The sequence below is a fragment of the Oncorhynchus masou genome, chromosome 17 (assembly GCF_036934945.1).
Source record: "Oncorhynchus masou masou isolate Uvic2021 chromosome 17, UVic_Omas_1.1, whole genome shotgun sequence".
Classification (NCBI taxonomy): Eukaryota; Metazoa; Chordata; class Actinopteri; order Salmoniformes; family Salmonidae; genus Oncorhynchus; species Oncorhynchus masou.
In genome coordinates this window covers 16,600,307-16,621,767 of record NC_088228.1, presented here as the reverse complement: position 1 = coordinate 16,621,767, position 21,461 = coordinate 16,600,307, and the positions used below count along the sequence as shown (strand labels likewise).

At 43.4% G+C, this 21,461-nt stretch overlaps 1 protein-coding gene across 1 annotated transcript in view; it reads right to left on the bottom strand.

Annotated features, from left to right (window-relative positions):
* The window catches only part of LOC135558619 (eukaryotic translation initiation factor 4 gamma 1-like), a 51,198-nt gene extending 30,084 nt beyond the window's left edge, over nt 1-21,114 (bottom strand). The window contains 12 exon segments of the mRNA XM_064992561.1: nt 1,024-1,204; nt 5,768-5,856; nt 6,089-7,120; nt 7,267-7,345; nt 7,911-8,000; nt 10,682-10,830; nt 13,314-13,413; nt 13,705-13,875; nt 14,998-15,030; nt 17,369-17,455; nt 18,004-18,122; nt 20,689-21,114. Of these exon segments, the coding sequence (XP_064848633.1) occupies nt 1,024-1,204; nt 5,768-5,856; nt 6,089-7,120; nt 7,267-7,345; nt 7,911-8,000; nt 10,682-10,830; nt 13,314-13,413; nt 13,705-13,875; nt 14,998-15,030; nt 17,369-17,455; nt 18,004-18,078 (2,086 nt within the window). The 5' untranslated portion in view covers nt 18,079-18,122; nt 20,689-21,114.
* Between the last annotated feature and the right edge of the window lie 347 nt (nt 21,115-21,461).

Here is a 21,461-nt window from a genome sequence, read left to right as displayed (position 1 = left end):
TACGAAGAGAGAAATAGTCGACACGTCATAATTTCTATACTAACTACAACCTAAAACTTCTTAACTGGGAATATTGAAGAACTGGAAATATTGAACCACCAGCTTTCATATGTCCTCATGTTCTGAGCAAGGAACTTAAAACGGTAGCTTTTTTACATGGCACATATTGCAATTTTACTTTCTTCTCCAACACTTTGTTTTTGCATTATTTAAACCAAATTGAACATGCTTCATTATTTATTTGAGGCTAAATTGATTTGATTGATGTATTATATTAAGTTAAAAAAGTGTTCATTCAGTATTGTTGTAATTGTCATTATTATTATTAATATATATACATATATAAAATTAAAATTAAAATCGGTATCTGCTTTTTTTGGTCCTTCAATAAAATGATAATCGGTCGACCTCTACTCTTAACAACAGTATCAATAAAGTGGACAGGTTAAGTTATATGATGAGATTGATTAATTGGCAGTGATCATCATGTCACAAGACACTCAATATTTATTGGAAAGGAAAATCAAGCTAATCACAGCACTTTCACCATAACTTATTTCATCTGTAGCCTTTTAAACTGTGCATGCTTTTTCAAGTCATAGTGGGAGGACCACACAACATAAAATAACTATACAATTTGCAGTCACACAATGCTATCAAACATCACACAAGAAATGGTTTCCGCCGCAATTTGTTGCATAAAACACTTTACCAATAAAAATATCCCGCTATGTCGAATGAACCTATTGTCTGTCGCCATTTTGGTAATTGTACTTCCTTTTTCCATCACAGCTGTTGTGATTTATTTTTATACGGTATGACTTGACTCACATAAAATCCGTGGATGGAAATGTGGTTATAGAAACAGACAGTTTATTGCCCATTTCAACGATGAGACATTTCATATGACGGGAAAAATGAGGACACGTCTCACAAAGAATCAATCAACGAATATTAGATATTCATTGAGTCCGATACAGATCCTTGACTGATATCTTCAGTCATTTCTAAGGGACCACCAACCTCCTTTGTACTGATACTTGAGGTCGCCCGGTTTGAGCGAGGGTGTGTCGGCGTTCTGCTTGTCCTCCTTCTCTTCCCACGTCTCATCTGGCGCGTCGGCGGGCGGCAAGGAGGTCGGGGCCACAGGGCTGGGCTCCGGCGGTGAAGACAACGGCTCGGTGGCATGTGCCGCCGCCTCCTCCTGTACAGACGAGAGGGGAGAAGGGACAGGAAGATTGAAGGGTAAGAGAGTAGACGGAAGTTGAGACCCTATATGCTGACCTCAAGTCAGTTTCGTGGTTAAGGTTAGGGGATTTGGGGTGAGTCACCAGTGGTTTTCCACAAGCACATGGAGTAGCCAATCAGGCTCCCCTGGGCTGTTATGACATTTTTGCAGGATCTTTATTTTGGTGGCCTCTGGTACCTTCGAATGCCTTGATTACATCCAAAATACACAGTGAAATTGTTGAGTACATGATTGGGTTTACCTCACAGATTTGAAAAATGTGGTGTGGGATTGTACTTACAATTTAAGTTACTGTAAATGTCTGAATTCAGTGTATTGTTAGTCATAATTGGATATTGTCTAGGACTATGACCTTAAACCTTCCTCCTCTTGAGATTAAAATATTTTTGGTTGTTCTTTAAATTAATGTATTTTATTAAAAACAGAAAAATGAAGTGGCCAAATTATCTTTAAAATTATTTAAGGTACAATTTTAAACCAAAGAAATTGTGTGATTCGTCACTGAAAAAAGTGCCAAATGGGTCTAGAATAAAAACAGATGCTCAATTAAGAGAGAGAGGGAACGACAATTCAATAACTAAAATAATTTCAACAAGTGTATGCAACTCAATTGCAGAATGTCTTTTTTTTTTTTAAACACTTGTTTAGCAACTGACCCACAGGCTTCAAGCTTCCTAAAGAGGCATTTTCAGCTATCTGCAATATAGGTATGATTGAAAAATAAAGCAGACTGTTGATATGGTATTCACCATCTTTATTGAATGTTATCATTTATCTGCAAATAATTGCACACAAAAAACAAACACTACCAGTATGCAAATTAGGGAGCCAAATGACCGGCTCTCTTACCGATGCGATAGGCTGCTGACAAGCCAATCACTAACGTCACTGTCTGGCAAGTCCTGATGGACTTCATATTGAAAATACAAACTAGATCTTTAGTTTACGATGCCATGGAGATGGCACACTGAGTGCACAAAAAATTAAGAACACCTTCCTAATATTGAGTTGCACCCCATTTTGCGCTCAGAACAGCCTCAATTTGTCCCGGGCATGGACTCTGCAAGGTGTAGAAAGCGTTCCACGTGGATGCCGGCCCATGTTCTCCAATGCTTGCTACAGTTGACATGTTGACTGGATATCCTTTGGGTGGTGGGCCATTCTTGATAAACCGTGGAAACTTAAGCGTAAAAAATGCAGCACTTCATGGTGTTGCACTTCATGACACACTCAAACCGGGGCGCCTTGCACCCACTACCATACCACGTTCAAAAGGCTTGTTGGTCTCGCCTATTCACCCTCAATCCATGTCTCAAAGGCTTAAAAATCCTTCTTTAACCCATCTCCCTCCCTTCATCTACACTGATTAAACTGGTTTTAACAAGAGACATCAATAAGGGATCATAGCTTCACCTGGATTCACCTGGTCAGTCGGTCATGGAAAGAGCAGGTGTTCCTAATGTTTTGTACACAGTGTAACTATTGTTGTATGATTCATGAAGAGCAAAGATATGAGATGGACTATATTCAGTCAGTTGGACACCTTTAATAAAACTATTCAAGCTTGTTGTTAAATCAAAGCACAGTCAATAGCCCATGCCCCACCACCCCGTGGCTGCACCTGAAACAAGCAAAATATTAATTCATGTGCCAGTAAATAGGTTAAGTGGACTTTGACTCATTGTCACCACATTATAATGAGATGTGCAAATACAAATCAGAGACGAAGGATTATCATGCCCTCTCCCTCTGTAAATAAATTTGACTGCAATTATTTCTCCAAAATAAGCACACACACACAGGTACCGAGAGGCAGGATAGACAGCAGACTGTTGATAGGTTTGATTTGAGCTTTAACTATTATTAATGACTAATTCTAAGAGACACGAGGTGCCATAATGAAGCTTGGGAGAGGCTGGGCGCAGGGAAAACTATCACACGTGGCACTACTGAATAGGGGAAGAACTGTTTAAGGAGTCTGTCCGATCAATAGATCGCTAGAAGATGCATATCTTTCCTGAGGGCTCGGCAGACTGTTTTGAGCCAGTCACTTGTTGTGCATCTTACCTTAGTTCCCCAGAACAGTTGAGCCAGTCACTTGTTGTGCATCTTACCTTAGTTCCCCAGAACAGTTGAGCCAGTCACTTGTGCATCTTACCTTAGTTCCCCAGAACAGTTGAGCCAGTCACTTGTGCATCTTACCTTAGTTCCCCACAACAGTTGAGCCAGTCACTTGTTGTGCATCTTACCTTAGTTCCCCAGAACAGTTGAGCCAGTCACTTGTTGTGCATCTTACCTTAGTTCCCCAGAACAGTTGAGCCAGTCACTTGTGCATCTTACCTTAGTTCCCCAGAACAGTTGAGCCAGTCACTTGTGCATCTTACCTTAGTTCCCCAGAACAGTTGAGCCAGTCACTTGTGCATCTTACCTTAGTTCCCCACAACAGTTGAGCCAGTCACTTGTTGTGCATCTTACCTTAGTTCCCCAGAACAGTTGAGCCAGTCACTTGTGCATCTTACCTTAGTTCCCCAGAACAGTTGAGCCAGTCACTTGTGCATCTTACCTTAGTTCCCCACAACAGTTGAGCCAGTCACTTGTTGTGCATCTTACCTTAGTTCCCCAGAACAGTTGAGCCAGTCACTTGTTGTGCATCATACCTTAGTTCCCCACAACAGTTGAGCCAGTCACTTGTTGTGCATCTTACCTTAGTTCCCCAGAACAGTTGAGCCAGTCACTTGTGCATCTTACCTTAGTTCCCCACAACAGTTGAGCCAGTCACTTGTGCATCTTACCTTAGTTCCCCACAACAGTTGAGCCAGTCACTTGTGCATCTTACCTTAGTTCCCCACAACAGTTGAGCCAGTCACTTGTGCATCTTACCTTAGTTCCCCAGAACAGTTGAGCCAGTCACTTGTTGTGCATCTTACCTTAGTTCCCCACAACAGTTGAGCCAGTCACTTGTGCATCTTACCTTAGTTCCCCACAACAGTTGAGCCAGTCACTTGTGCATCTTACCTTAGTTCCCCACAACAGTTGAGCCAGTCACTTGTGCATCTTACCTTAGTTCCCCACAACAGTTGAGCCAGTCACTTGTGCATCTTACCTTAGTTCCCCACAACAGTTGAGCCAGTCACTTGTGCATCTTACCTTAGTTCCCCACAACAGTTGAGCCAGTCACTTGTGCATCTTACCTTAGTTCCCCACAACAGTTGAGCCAGTCACTTGTGCATCTTACCTTAGTTCCCCACAACAGTTGAGCCAGTCACTTGTTGTGCATCTTACCTTAGTTCCCCACAACAGTTGAGCCAGTCACTTGTTGTGCATCTTACCTTAGTTCCCCAGAACAGTTGAGCCAGTCACTTGTTTGTAAATAGCGCAACGGGAGAAAGCGGTAACAGGTGAGTTCAGCTATGAATTTTGTTTAACTTGCTAGTTATCTAAGTGGTTGAATTATATAAGGAGATGGGCCTCATATCGTGTAGCTTTCCACCGTGTTTGAGAAGTCAAAGCGCTTTGGATGAGTTCTGTACAGCGGCCACTGCTATCTTGATTTCCTAGCATTTGTTCTCCTCACCATTCTTGGCCCGGTCTGCTCCTACTCCTCTTCTCTGAGCAGAACAGGCAGGACCATTGCCCTAGTGACTCCAGACTCCACACAAACACAGCATGTACACATGCTGCTTCAGAGCCAGTACAGTACTTCCTTCAGACAAGCAAGCATTAAAACGTTCATTTGCAGAGTCTCTCGTTTACATTAGCTTGGAAACGTCCAAACTCGGTATCTCCTACCCATATACAGATGATTCAGAAAGTAGTCAGACCTTCACTTTATCCACATTACAGCAATATTCTAAAATGAATAAAAATTATTTCATCCCTAATCAAACACACCATAACAACAAAGCAAAACAGATTTTTGAAATGTTGGCAAATTTATTACAAATAAAAACTGAAAAATCACATTTACATAAGCATTCAGACCCTTTACTGTGTCTGTGCCAGTTTTAGCTTTGTCATTATGGGGTAGTGTGTAGATTGATGAGGATTTTTTTTTAAATTCTATACATTTTAGTGTAAGGCTGTAACGTAACGTGTGGAAAAAGTGAACGGGTCTGAATGCACTGTATGTATTACTTTATGAGCAGGATTGCCTGCCTTTGCAATTAGTTTATTTTCAGTTGTGCTCGTTAGCATATTTAGCTAGAAGCCTCTATGCAAATTCGCTATTACTTGTTCTAATTTTGTTAGCATTCTGGTCATAGACGCCCAACTGGCCTTTTTGTGTTTTTGGGTGACCCCTTGTGTACTATACCGGTAAAAGCATAAATCCCGGGATGAGAGCAGAACTGTATGACGATATTGAAATTTGGATACCACCCAACCCCAATGAACAGTCAAATCGAAGTAGAGGCTGGCTGCAGATACCATGCAGTGAAAACCTGTAAGATTGTTACTCACAGCAAGGATAGTTTGACTTTATAAGGCTACTCTATTCTATGCACATACACAGACACACACCTCTTTGAAGGCATCCAGCATGTCTCCGATGGCTTCCTTCTTGTTCAGCTCCTTCATGTTCCTCTTCTTCTTTGGCACAGACACAGCAGCTAGAAGCGAGAAGACAAGAATGTTACATTACATTTGTTACATCAAAAACCTGAAGCCACACCAAGAATCCCTGGGTGCCAAGGGTCAAACCTGAAGCCACACCACCAAGAGTCAAACCTGAAGCCACACCACCAAGAACCCCTGGGTGCCTCAGTCACACCAAAACCTTGGTGTAAATACTACAGTTTTTCTGACCAAGTGACCTGACAGGTAAAACTCCTTCCTGCTCACCGTGCATAGACGAGTCCTCTGAAGGGCTGCTGGACAAGGGCACTGGGGATGCATCCTCCTCTTTCCGCTCCTCCTCCTCCTCCTCTTCCTCCTCCTCTTCCTCCTCCTCTTCCTCCTCCACGGCAGCAGCCGCAGGGTTAGCAGTTTCCTGAGGTGGGGGAGCGGCAGGCTCTGTGATTACAGTTGCAATGCGCTCTATTGCAGCAACGGGGGCATCTACCTCATCGGGGTCCTCCTGGGGGAGGCCGTTGGACAGGGGCAGCTGCTCCACCTTCTTTTGGGCCACAGCAGGCTCCGCCTCCGGGACAGAGGGAGTGGCGGCATGAGTGGGGGCAGAAATGGGCTCGGTCATGGCTTTCTGTTTAGGCGCTGGCGGCAACACCACGCACTCAGTTTTAGTGGCCGCTTCCACAGCCGCCACCAACTTCAAGGACGGAACGAAATCGTCGCCCGTTGCCATGGCGATGGGGGTCACAGGTCGTGGGGCGGGTTTAGTGTCTTCTTTAATGACCACAACAGCCACTACTACCTCTGGATTGATGGTAACTGCCAGCTCCTTCTTGACCTTTTCTACCTTCTCCTCCACCACTACTACTTCCTCCGCTACCTGGGCAAGAGGCTTCTCCACAGATGCTGGTGCAGCCAGAGGCTCTACCTGTGTGGAAGGACCTTCCGGGGTCACTGCCTTCACTGCGGGGGTCATACCAGCGCCCACTGTGTGGCTGGCCTGAGCCATGGTGGTGGCAGGGGGTGGAGTCTGTACCTCTGCAGGGGGAGAGGAGGTAGAAGCTGTCAGGGGGGAGGAGGCAGGGGCCTGGTCTTCCCTTTGTGGGATGGGCACCTCGTGCCTCATCCCCGCCACGGGGGCATGTGATTCGCTGATGACCTGTTCGGTAAGCGGGGCAACCTGGCTATCGGTTTCCTGTCTGGCCTCCAGTGGGACAGCTGCAGTGGTAGGCTCTGGAGTTGACAACACTGGAGGCAGGGTTTCGGCGGCCGTCACTGTGCAATCCGCGGGTTCTGCGTTTTCATCTGCAACAAAGAAGGAAATCAGATTGGAACTGTTTTAGACCTTTAATGTACTGCAATCAATCACTGACGATCAAGTCAGTAATTCATGCGGGCAAAATGTGGCTGTATAAACATTGTAGTACCACAAGACCTGAGAGGAGGCTCACCTGTTCTCGTCACGATGGTGATGGGTTTAGTAAATTCCCCGTTGGTCTGGGCAGGACCTTCTTCCTCTGTGGTGGAGGACTAGAGGCCGAAAACAGGAAGCAACATCAAAACTAGCATTGCAAAAATATACTTGGTACAAAATATGATGTTTTTTTCAAATGCTATCCTTTTGCCTGGTTGATCAAAACCAGCCAAGTTGAGAGTTGGCGAGAACACACAACCATAAAAATAAACACTGAATGGAACATCTGGCTACTATTCCAAACTTCCTGGTTTCCTTTATGATATCATCGCTGTGGAATCATCTCAAAGCCACAGGATTCCAAACTTGCATTGTGAGGTCATCACTGGGAATGATTCCAATGAGGAGAAATCAGGGGATTTATTAAGTGATGGGAAACACTTAACGTTAAATGTATTCAACTAGGAAGTATAGAACTGATAGATTCCCGGTTCTATCTGACGGACAATCATTTGTTTCATATGATACATTTATGCCTTTTTTTTATCGTTTTATATCCTCATATGATGAATACCAATCAAAGTCTCGGCATGTGAACAGCAAGAAATCTAATTATTGGACAACAAATGTTTATCAGTGCATTCTATAACGTTACATGCTCCAGTGAGTTGTGATGCGTACCTGTGAAGGGGGGGTGGAGGTGGACCTTCCCCCGGACATGATCTCCTCTGTGATATCACGGCCCCCTTGGTTGGGGTCTCGTATTCTGATCTAGAAGGGGTAGGAACAGGGTGGGGGGGGGCGCAGGATGAGGTTAAACAGTCTATACTAAAGTTCTAGAAATTAATTTATTGTATTAAGACAATCACATCGCGCCCCAAGCAGTCATTGTAAATAAATAAAAAATAAGTCATTTTTCAGGACCCTGTCTTTCAAAGATAATTTGTAAAAATCCAAATAACTTCACAGATCTTCATTGTAAAGGCTTTAAACACCGTTTGACATGCTTGTTCAATGAACCATAAACAATTAATGAACATGCAACTGTGGAATGGTCGTTAAGACACTAACAGCTTACAGATGGTAGGCAATTAAGGTCACAGTTATGAAAACTTAGGACACGAAAGAGGCCTTTCTACTGACTCTGAAAAACACCAAAATAAAGAAGCACAGGGTCACTGCTCATCTGCGTGAACATGCCTTAGGCATGCTGCAAGGAGGAATGAGGACTGCAGATGTGGCCAGGGCAATGAATTGCAATGTGCGTACTTTGAGATGCCTAAGACAGCGCTACGTTGAGACACGATGGACAGCTGATCGTCCTCGCAGTGGCAGACCGCGTGTAACAACGCCTGCACAAGATCGGTACATCCGAACATCACACCTGTGGGACAGGTACAGGATGGCAACAACTGCCCGAGTTACACCAGGAACGCACAATTCCTCCATCAATGCTCAGACTGTCCGCAATAGGCTGAGAGAGGCTGGACTGAGGGCTTGAAGGTCCTCACCAGACATCACCGGCATCAACGTCGCCTATGGGCACAAACCCACCGCCGCTGGACCAGACAGGACTGGCAAAAAGTGCTTTTCACTGACGAGTCGTGGTTTTGTCTCACCAGGGGTGATGGTCGGATTCGCGTTTATCGTCGAAGGAATGAGCGTTACACCGAGGCCTGTACTCTGGAGTGGGATTGATTTGGAGGTGGTGGGTCCGTTATGGTCTGGGGCAGTGTGTCACAGCATCTTCGGACTAAGCTTGTTGTCATTGCAGGTGATCTCAATGCTGTGCGTTACAGGGAAAACATCCTCCTCCCTCACGTGGTACACTTCCTGCAGGCTCATCCTGACATGACCCTCCAGCATGACAACGCCACCAGCCATACTGCTCGTTCTGCAAGACAGGAATGTCAGTGTTCTGCAATGGCTAGCGAAGATCCCAAATCTCAATCGCATTGAGCACGTCTGGGATCTGTTGGATCGGAGGGTGAGGGCTAGGGCCATTCCCCCCAGAAATATCCGGCAACTTACAGGTGCCTTGGTGGAAGAGTGGGGTAACATCTCAAGAACAGCAAGAACTGGAAAATCTGGTGCTGTCCATGAGGAGGAGATGCACTGCAGTACTTAATGCAGCTGGTGGCCACACCAGATACTGACTGTTTTTATTCCCCCCTTTATTCAGAGACACATTATTCCATTTCTGTTAGTCACAGGTCTGTGGAACTTGTTCAGTTTATGTCTCAGTTGTTGAATCTTGTTATGTTCATACAAATATTTACACAAGTTTGCTGAAAATAAAACACAGTTGACAGTGAGAGGACGTTTCTTTTTTTGCTGAGTTTAAAAATGTGCTATTAAGATATCGGATCCCGTATCAGCGTTAAGGGGCAACATCTACTCTACCTACTCCTGAACTGCATTGACCTCAGCAGCAAGGTCATAGTACACCCTCCGCCCTTTACAGGGCTTTTCCACTGCTAATATACTAGGGAAATTGTGTTACCATAGCTAGGGCTGAAAAGCAGAATCAACAACCTCAATCGCCTAAACAGATGTTTTTGATAAGGAAAATGATCCAACTGTCCATCTAGCCAGCTGAAGCCAAAGAGAACACAGACTCCTCGTTGATACAAAATCAACAGTGTTACTGTCTGGCCCTATTATGTTAGTGGGTTTATTTAGTTAGTTGGTGCAGATCTATCATTCAAGACATATCCTTGCAGTCATGATGAGAGATGGTTAGCTAGTGAAATTAGAACGTGTGGCTAAAAGTGCACAGCTTTTTCCTGCATTAAAATTCAGTCATGAGCGCATGCCACTTGCAGTTGAAATATATTAGCCAATACATTTTGTATTGAATAACAGTGTCATTTACATCACGGTTTCAGTAAGAAAACATTTTGACAATGAACAGCTGGCGTGTGCGTGTCATGACAAGCTCTTGTTGCAAGGTTGCCATAAAGTGTTTCTTTACATGACCTTTGACTGTTGTACAGCACTGTAGTGAATCTACTAAGTGGTGACATTATGAGCTGCATGTTACAGGATTTCACTGCATAGTTTGTGATTCTTGTGAACAGTGTAGTTTCAGATTACAGGTTAATTCATTCAGCCCTTCTTGTTTATTAGTGCTTCAGCCCAAATACTACTGCCTTCTTATTCACCACCATAGACAGACATCTTTAAGTTGTACCTTAGGAGGTCAACTGAAAGTGTTTTGTATTTACTTTGATTTAGAGGATACATAGTTGTATAAGTAAGATGCATGACAACTAACGAAAATACACACTCGACAATTTAATTCCACTAAATTATGCAAATTGACCGATAAGCATGACCTGTCAAATGTATTTTCGGCAGCTAACATCCCTAGTGGAAACTCGAGTCTGTCGTTAGGCTAAACATCGGGGTAAAGTCTCATAGCGGAAATGCAACAGTGTGTGGTACAGTACCGTTATGCGCTCCCTCTTGGGTGCCGGTGGATGGGTCGGCGGCTGAGGGGGCAAGGCCTGCTGCTGGGGCTGGGCAGGGCTTATGACAGGCGCGGTCTGGACAGGGGGTGTGTGGCTGTACTGGGGCTGGGCCGGGTAGTAGGCACCTGCTGTAGGGGGAGGGAGGGAGAAAGGGAGGTTTGTCAAACACACCCCAAAAAGAGCAAGAGACATTCACACACAGACTGAACATGCACTGAAATACACACATGCATCCGCAGCAAAACAAAACCACGTGCACAAGGGAAAAACACATTATGCAGACATATTAGGCAGACAAAGATGCAGCCCAGCACATACTAAGCAACACACATGCACACGCAATTACACACACACACACACACACACACAGATACTCACCAGGGTAGCGCTGGGAGGTGAGAGGAGCACCGTGGAGAGAGAGACGCCCATTCTCTCGCCCGCCCCCTCTCCTCTCCCTCACAGCCAGAGAGGGCTCTGAACACAACAGGGGGGGAGAGGGAAGAAGGAAGGAAGGGAGCGAGGGAAGGAGAATTAAAGGAAGGAGAGAAGAGAGAACAGGAAGAGACAGATGCAGAGTGAGTGAAGGGAACCGGAAGTAAGCAGGGGGTTAAAGGCAGTGAGAAGCAGCAGGTGAGAAGACTGATAGAGCAGAACCAAAGCCAACACACACACACAGCCTTGGATCCTAAAGAGAGACCAGAGACCATCATACACACAGCCTGCCAGGCCACGCAGCAATGTACCAACCATAAGACCACCTGACTGGCCAACCGTAAGAGCAACTACAAGAGCAATTGTAAGACCAACTAGTGGTCCTTTGTAGCTCAGTTGGTAGAGCATGGAACTTGTCATGCCAGGGTCATGGCTTCGATTCTCGGGACCACCCATATGTAAAATATGCATGACTAAGTGACTTTGGATAAGAGAGTCTGCTACATTTCATATATTGACCAATAAATGTGTGACCGACCAACTGTAGAAGCTGGCTACCACCTGGTAAGCAACGCTGCACCTTAGAGACTGCTGCAATATGTTCACATACTTTTCTACCCACTTCATAACTATATAACTGTATTCTAGTCAAGGCTCATCCTATATAAACTACTGCAGTACATACATGTTCTATTCATGTACTGTCCATACACACCATTATACAGTGCTTTCGGAAAGTATTCAGACCCCTTTCCACATTTTGTAACGTTCCAGCCTTATTCTAAAATGGATTGAATAAATGTTTTGACACATTAATCTACACAACAAACCCCATAATGAGAAATCTAAAACAGGTTTAGAGATTTTTGTAAATGTATAAACAATAAAACAAATACCTTATTTACATTCAGTCCCTTTCCTATGAAAATCTAAATTGAGCTCAGGTGCATCCTGTGTCCAATGACCATCCTTGAGATGCCTCTACAACTTGATTGGAGTACACCTGTGGTAAATTCAATTGATTGGAAATGATTTGGAAAGGCCCACACCTGTCTATATAAAGGTCCCACAGTTGACAGTGCATGTCAGAGCAAAAACCAAGGCATGAGGTCGAAGGAATTGTCCGTAGAGCTCCGAGACAGGATTGTGTCGAGGCACAGATCTGGGGAAGGGTACCAAAAAATGTCTGGCGCATTGAAGGTCCCTAAGAACACAGTGACCTCCATTATTCTTAAATGGAAGAAGTTTGGAACCACCCAGACTTTTCCTAGAGCTGGCCGCCCGGCCAAACTGAGCAATTGGGGTAGAAGGGCCTTGGTCACTGACAGAGCTCCAGAGTTCCTCTGTGGAGATGGGAGAACCTTCCAGAAGGACAACACTCTGCAGCACTCCAATCATGAATTTCTGCCAAAGATGCTTCAACAAAGTACTGCGTAAAGGGTCTGAATACTTATGTAAATGTGATCTTTCCATTTTTTATTTGTAATATATTTGCAAACATTTCTAAAAACCAGTTTTCTCCATGTCATTACGGGTTATTGTGTGTAGATGGATGAGAAATGTTTATTTAAATACATTTTAGAATAAGGCTGTCATGTAACAAAATGTGGAAAAAGTCAAGGGGTCTGAATACTTTCCAAATTCACTGTACTTACACACACATACCAGACTCTGACATTGCAAGTTTTTACTTAATGTATTTTTTTTTTTTGGGGGGGGGGTCGTGTATTACTGCATTTTTTAGGCTAGAAACATAAGCATTTCGCTGCACCTGCAATAACATCTGCAAAATATGTGTATGCAACCAATAACATTTGATTTGATCAACTGACTGACCAATAAGATCGACCGACGGACCCCTAAGAGCGACCCTAAAAACCGACCAGCCAACTGACACAAAGACCAACCGACTAAGATATCTCTGGGTGCATGTGGCCCCAGTTCTTGTCATGGATGTGGTTTTGGTAGTATTTACAGTGATGGTCCTAGGTAAGATCGTGATTGGACCTAGTTTAGCCATGGTTGTGGTTCGATAGGACATCAAACAGTTCAATGGTAGGTTGAGGTTCGCGTTCCAGCTGCTGATCTTGTCGTGCCTGTGATTCTAATCAAGATTATGGTTGCAGTCATGGTGGTTGTGCTTGGCAGGTGGAGCCCGGCTAAGAGCAGGGCCTCTTACCATAGGTGGGGTATTCAGCCGGGCTGGTGCCTGGGTAGAAGCCTGCTGTCCCACTTGTCACAGGGTACTGTGGACTTGGTGGCATGTAGGGAGCCCGATACTACAGAGAGACAGAGAGGACACTTAGGTAACTTGACACAGTTCTGTCTTAAAGGGATCAAGCTCCCCGTTTGCTCTGTTTAGGTATATCTACAATAGTATGTAACATTACCTCTTGACTTTAGACTACCAGCTGGAATACTGCATGAGTGGTGTGATAATTAGGGATGCACCTTTTCTTCTTTTTTTTTACTTTCCAAAAATTCCCAGATTTTTAGAAATTCCAAAAACTTGCAACCATTTATTCTAGTCAAGTTGACCGTTAGCATAACGTGATGCCCAGCTGTGGTACCTGTCCAGGGGGGATGAAGTAGCCCTGAGGGGAGCCAGCAAAGGACAGCTGCTGACCAGGGATCATCATCATCTGGGAGCCGGGCTGGTAGATGTGGGTGGGACCAACCGGACGAGGCCCACTGCTGGTCTGGACCCGGGTGACACTGGTGGGCCTGTTGGCATAGTAAGGCTAGAGAAAAAAATGGGGGAGGGAGAGACAGAAACTGTGAGTATATTTGTGTGTGTGTACACGTGCACCGCAGGGCTAAAATGTCACATACTGAAAGTGTCAGATAGTTGAGACTCCACGGGGGAGGGGGGGGGGGCATATCCATCCAGGTTAGTACATCAAAAGACTGGGAACTACAGGGCCGAGTGGAAAGAAATGTCTGCTACAATTTAACATTGATCACAGCTCGCATCTACCCTAAAAATTGCACAATATCGACTCTGTATGACATGGTTGTTGTGTGGCTGTGTATTCAGCCCTCAGGTTCTATACACTCAGATGAGAAGGAAGAGAGAAGCTGTTACCTGCAGTGCCCTGTATCCACCCTTCAGCCGGACAACACACAAGCAGAGAACAAGGGGGCGGGGTGACAGAAAGGCAAGAGAAAAATAGGAAGATAAGAGTAATAAAATTTTAAAAAAGAGAGCAGAAGGAATGCGAGAGAGAATGTAAGAAGCAAGAGTAAATCACTCAGATATTACAGTTAGCAGTGCAAAACATCAGTCTTTCACATGCAGCTGACCATCAGAAAATATGAAGACGTTGCAGAAATATAAAGCTAGAGGGTAACAGACTTAAATTCCCAAGGGTTTAGCATACGTCTTCTCGTTTCATCGATGCCTCTGTTTGCAGGCCTCGCAAGTGGTTTGGCCAGCACTTTGTTTGATTGGGGTAAGCAATTTACACATATACAGGTGAAATGTAAAACCGGCAGACCATACTGCTGAGGTGCCTAGTACCTTTACTGAACTGCCCTACTGCGGGTGGTGTCATAGTAGGTGTTACCAGGGGTAGCCTATGGGGTTACCAGCCTAGATGTCTTCACTGGGGGAATCCCTGGTCCTGGAGATCCACAAAAGGCTGAGGGACAGATTCTAGCACTCCACTACTCAAGGTCTTAATTGATAAAAAAATATATACATTTCATTCAATCAGGTGGTTTTGGGTGTAGTTACAGCTGGATCTGGTCAGAACTAGAAAAGATTGTTGAGCCTCATCCTTCTCTAAAGTGAAATGTGTATTAATGCACTACGGTCCTATTGAGACGGCAGACATTTTGGGCAAGGTAAGGGGAGTTAGTACCTGTTGGTGTAAAGCACGGGGCCCGGTGCCAAACTGGGAGGGAGGACAGAAAAAGAGAGCAAGAGGTCAAGGTTGGTAGCCAGAGAGTGGTGAGATAGACCTTAAAACACACACACACACACACACACACACAAAACCAAAGCGGTTAAGCAGAAAGACCGTTACACACAGGTTGGACCAAAGCGTTACAGTTGAGCAAGAGTTGGAGTTTAAAGGCCCAGTGCAGCCAAAAACATGATTTGTATGTTACATATACACATACAGTAGTAGTCAAAAGTTTGGACACCTACACATTCAAGGGGTTTTTCTTTAGTTTTACAATTTTCTACATTGTAGAATAATAGTGAATAAATCATAACTATGAAATAACACATATGGAATCATGTAGTAACCAAAAAAAATTAAATATATATATATTTTTTTAAATATTTATTTTATTTGAGATTCTTCAAAGTAGCCACCCTTTGCCTTGATGTCAACTTTTCACACGCTTGGCATTCTCTCAACCAGCTCATGAGGTAGTCACCTGGAATGCTTTTCCAACAATCTTGAAGGAGTTCACACATATGCTGAGCAATTGTTGACTGCTTTTCCTTCACTCTGCGGTCCAACTCATCCCAAAGCATCTCAATTGGGTTGAAGTCGGGTGATTGTGGAGACCAGGTCATCTGATGCAGCACTCCGTCCCTCACCTTCTTGGTCAAATAGCCCTTACACAGCCTGGAGGTGAGTTTTGGGTCATTGTCCTGTTGAAAAACAAATGATAGTCCCACTAAGTGCAAACCAGATGGGATGGCGTATCGCTGCAGAATGCTGTGGTAGACATGCTGGTTAATTGTGCCTTGAATTCTAAATAAAATCACTGACAGTGTCACCAGCAAAGCACCCCACACCACCTCCATGCTTCACAGTGGAAACCACACATGCGGAGCTGATCCGTTCAGTTACTCTGCGTCTCACAAAGACACGGCGTTTGGAAGCAAAAATCTCAAATTAGGACTCAGACGAAAGGACAGATTTCCACCAGTCTAATGTCTATTGCTCGTGTTTCTTGGCCCAAGCAAGTCTCTTCTTATTGGTGTCCTTTAGTAGTGGTTTCTTTGCAGCAATTAGACTATGAATGTCTGACTCATGCAGTCTCCTCTCAACAGTTGATGTTGAGATGAGTCTGTTACTTGAATTCTGAAGCATTTCTTTGGGCTGAAATCTGAGGTGCAATTATTTCCCGATTTCTGAGGTTGGTAACTCTAACGAACTTATCCTCTGCAGCAGAGGTAACTCTGGGTCTTCATTTCCTGTGGTGGTCCTCATGAGAGCCAGTTTCATCATAGTGCTTGATAGTATTTGCAACTGCACTTGAAGAAACTTTCAAAGTTCTTGAAATTTTCTAGATTGACTGACCAATATCTAAAAGTAATGATGGACTGTTGTTTCTCTTTGCTTATTTGAGCTGTTCTTGCCATAGCCCTATTTGGTAAAAAGACCAAGTCCGTACTAACTTCTGTATACCACCCCTACCTTGTCACAACACAACTGATTGGCACAAAATCATTAGAAAGGAATGAAATTCCACAAATTAACTTCAGGCACACCTGTTAATTGAAAGGCATTCCAGGTCATGCAGCTGGTTGAGAGAATACCAAGAGTGTGCAAAGCTGTCATCAAGGCAAAGGGTGGCAACTTTGAAGAATCGCAAATATATTTTGATTTGTGTAACAGTTTTGGTTATGACATGATTCCATATGTGTTATTTCATAGTTTTTATATCTTCACTATTATTCTACAATGTAGAAAATAGCAAAAATAAAGAAAAACCCTGGAATGGGTAGGTGTGTCCAAATGTTTGACTGGTACTGTACATTTCCACACTGAGGTTGGAATAATACTGTGAAAATTATGATAATGCCCTTTGAGTATAAGAGCTGTTTGAAAAGACCGTCTGAAATTTCAGCCTGTTTTGTGGGGAGTTTTGGCCTGCCTAGCGACGTCACAAGGCGGTATAAGTTAATAGAGCAATAACAATGAGTTTCAAACCTCTTGGCCAATAACAGCTAGTTCAGAGGTTTCATATCCCTCCCATTAGGTTCATCCAATTAGGCCCCTAACTCAGACTGTCCTAGCAAATTTCTTGCTTGAGAAAATATATTTTTGTTTTCAATTAAAACAGCAAAAAGAAACAATCATAGTAAGGTACTTAATTGTTACCCAGAAAACATTTGATATTTAGATAAAAACAGCTGCATTGGACCTTTCAGAATTGAAGTAGGGGTCTTACACTCAGCAAGACATAGAAGAGTCGACATTGAAAGAGTGTTGGCAAAAGAGCGGAAAATAAAAGGAGCAATTGAGTAGCAGAAGTAGAGCGCACTACCTGTCGTGGCTGCGGTGCAGAATTCATTTGTTGAGGTGTTTGGGTGGCGAAGACAAGAGAAGTGGGCTGTGCAGAGGCATAGGTAGCCTGGGAAAGAGGGGAGGCAGAAAAACACAACTACATTAGCCAGCTAACTTGCTGCCAAAGATGGGTTGTGTTCAGTAGGATACAATGTAGCAAAACTCTTCAGAAAGGAAAACAAAAATTATCATCCTTATTGGACAAGTTCAGGGGTGTATTTATTAGTCGCAGAACGTTTTGCAAGGGGAAACATTTAGCAGTGCAAAGGGCAGGTAGGACCCTCCCTGTTTGATTCTGTTTTGTTCCTAGAGTAAATGGTAAACAGTTTAATCTTTGTATTCACTAAGAACCAAATGGAACCAAACTGACGCAAACTTGATGAAACGGGGAGGGACTTATAGGAATTTGTCCAATAGAAACTCAGGTTTTTTTTGCAAACTGTTTTCCATTTGGAGTGAACATTTTCTGTTGCAAAACTTTTTGCAAAAGTCTTTGTCTAATGAATAAAACCCATGTAGAATCTCACGGTTTCAAAACATTGTCTCATGTTTTTTTGCCTAAGGAACGCTACTCTGATCTGTCAGAGCGAGCTGGGACTTGTCACTGGGTCTCACCTGTGTCAGACCAGGGGAGGGGGAGGGGAGTGGGACAGAGGTGGGTCCCGTTATAGGCTGCGGTGGTTTGTTCATTTCACGTGGTTCTGCATCAGGGTGGCGCTGAATTGCCAGCCGATCTGAGGAAGAGGAAGAGTGAGTTACCAAAATGAGCAAAAAATTAGGTGAATCAATTTTTAAAAATCCTCCAAGACATTAATCTCCATATTGATACTGGGTCAGCTGGACTAGGCTAGGCACACTAGATGTACAATAATCACCTGGACACCATGCCCAGTGAACGAAAGAGCAGAAAGGTTAGAAAGCCAACTTGGGAAATCCCTGTTTCAACCGCCTAAGAAGTTAACTTGCGGTTGCCCTCACGAAGCTACCCTCAGTACCCAATGACATATTCATGAGAAACCCTGAGTGTTTGTCTGCTGTAGTAGGTCATGGCAGTAAGGCTTAGTGCCAAATAACCCGACACTGGTCACAAGTTGGTGTTACAAAGTAGGAAATATTACAGTAGATAGGTTAGACCTTGTGTTAGAACACCATTTCATGGGCTTCCAGAAGTTCAGTCTAAATATGCCATTCCAGTGACACAATGTTGTTGTGCCGAGTTCCAAAATACCCATAAACCGCTATTTAGACCTTAAACAAAAAGACACCAACTCACCTCTGAGGGTGCATTGGGTTAATGGGAGTTACCACATCACTACAGGGGCAGTTTCACTATGCTACACTCCAGTCACAACAGACAGAACCATCTATTGATCCTCCTGGCAGATGGTGCCAATAAAGAACATGTCACACCATGACTATTATCATCTCAAGGGAATAACTAACATTTCCTTTCAGAATGAGAGACTATTTGGGAGGACTGAGATTGTGATAGAGAGCTGAATTTGACATGACATGTTTGTAAAAAATAAACTGCTCCTGGGTTGTGGAATTCAAATCTCTTCTCTGCACCATTGGGGATTAGGTTCACGCCAGCCTGAGCTTGTACATCTCACTCACTGTTTTAACTTTACGCTCAATTGAACTAACTAGTTATTTAGTATGAATGACTTTCAGGTCAAAGTTCACTTGCCAGTAGCCTCCATTTGCTTATAACAGAGTGTCTCTATTGTGGACATTTTTTTTATACCTTTATTTAACCAGGTAAGTCAGTTAAGAACAAATTCTTATTTTCAATGACGGCCTAGGAACAGTGGGTAAACTGCCTGTTCAGGGGCAGAACGACAGATTTGTACCTTGTCAGCTCGGGGATTTGAACTTGCAACCTTCCGGTTACGAGCCCAACGCTCTACCCTGCCGCCTCAGATTCCTCAGAGATGTCCACATAACATCAGATGACAACTAACAATTTAAATAACAATTATAATTTTACTGGGAAGCAACACACTCCACTTTCGCATTTGAGAAATGTGGAATTGTAGACCAACATGGAATCAGGGTACGTGCATATTGCGGTCTTTATAATGTTTAAGCAATTTCCCGACAGTGTTTTTGACATGCCATTAATTAAAGCATGAAAAGATGTCGTGTCAAACTGATAGCACATGGTCTAAAGAGGACATCTCACATTGGGAAGACGTGTCATATGGCTGGCTAGCTAGCTAGCCGGTGTTAGCCACTATAGTTAGCTTCCATATGTTATCCCATCCCTAGCTAGCCCACTCTGTTTTTGGCGCTAAATAAAACGAAAGACCATTAAATGAACGTATGATAACTTACATGATACGTTTTCCTGTGTAGATTAGGTATAACATTAGTTACTGGTAGATCAAATTGCAAGCAAGGCCTTCTAGCGTGCTAACAATACCGGGGAGGACCACTGATGGTGGATTTCACACACCGCTAGCTAGCCTGTAGTAGCCTACGTGTCTCAATAGTAATGAGTGAGTGAACTTGACTAGCTACAGTAAATTAGTTCGCTAACTTAAGTCCACCTGAAATTCTGCAGTGACATGTCTACACATATATACATTGTGGATTGTAATATTAAATATCACTTTATTTGTACCCAACTGAAATAGATAAGACTTTCAATCACATGTTAATTTCCAAGCCAGTCTTCCAAGGAGTATTCATTCTAGGCCCGACTAAGCCACACATTGAAAGCCCAGCATGACAATTGCTTTGGCTACAGATTTATGGGCAGGTTAACCAACGTTAACAAGCAATTTTAAAACAGTGTGATAAAAATAAACTTACTTGCGAGTAAATTGCCAGATTGGCATCTTGAAGTAAAGCGTGAATCTACACCATTTGTTTCGATGGGAACTGTCAAATTGATGAAAGATTTGCGAAATCTCATTAAATTACCTTGCTAACATTCTAGACTAGCATTAACTCGCTAACTAATTTAACAACAATAAGTTCACCAACTTCAAACACAGACCTGAGCTGGCTAACTAACTTCAATAATGAAATGCTCGAGAGTTGTTCCAACCCAATTTCATGCAAAGGTTAACTAACTAACCAGGCTCGTTTTGACGAGCACAGAGAAACACAGTTAAAGCCAATACTATTTCTAGCCGCTAACATTAGCTAGCTAGTTATTCTTCTGAAAGATAGCAAGCTATTTAGCCAAGTTAGCAAACCTTGTAAAATGGACTGACAGAACAGGGCCTTCATCCGTGCGTTAGTCTTTCACAGCGTAATAACAGGTATCGAACTTTAGCACAATATTCTTACCGGGTATGAAGTGTCTGAGGGATCGAAGGGAAGACTTGAATAAACAATGGAAAAAAGACAGTATTTTATAACCTATTGTCCATTACTTAAAATTGTAGCTAATGTAGTTTCTTGTCCTCTCCTCCAAATAGAAAGTGTGCCTTTATTGACTTAGCAGCTAGCTAGGTGAGTGCTGTCACTTCGTCTTTAAATTCCCAGAACGTGCAAAAGTGACAGGGCAGAAAATGTATTAATATCGCACTTGAAGGTTACTATTGACAACTCCAATGCCTCCTAAAAAAGCCTCTGGACCGGAGGTCCATGATCAAGGCGCCGATGGTAACGGATTGCCGGTAAAATACAATATACTGGGGGTTTCATTCGGTTTACAGCGAGGCCATGGTGCAATGCATTATCGTCCGCTGGAGCCGGCAGGACTGTGCCCGGGTACGCATGGGTACTTCCGGGAAAATTATTATTTGATGCTGCCACCTCCATCACGTGACAGTGGAAACTAAAATACAAATGTTGTGTTATTACTACCTCTGAGGGTTTAGAGCTTGGGGTATTCACCTCATACAAGTACTTGGGAGTATGGCTAGACGGTACATGATCCTTCTCTCAGCACATATCAAATTTTTATTTTTTTACAAAATAAACTAAAGTTAAAAAAATATATAAAATCAAAAAGTAACAGAAGAAAATTACATAACAATAACGAGGCTAGTAAATAAGCATTTGCTCACCAGAATGTGATACATCGATAGAATGAATGCTTCAACGTTGTTGACATT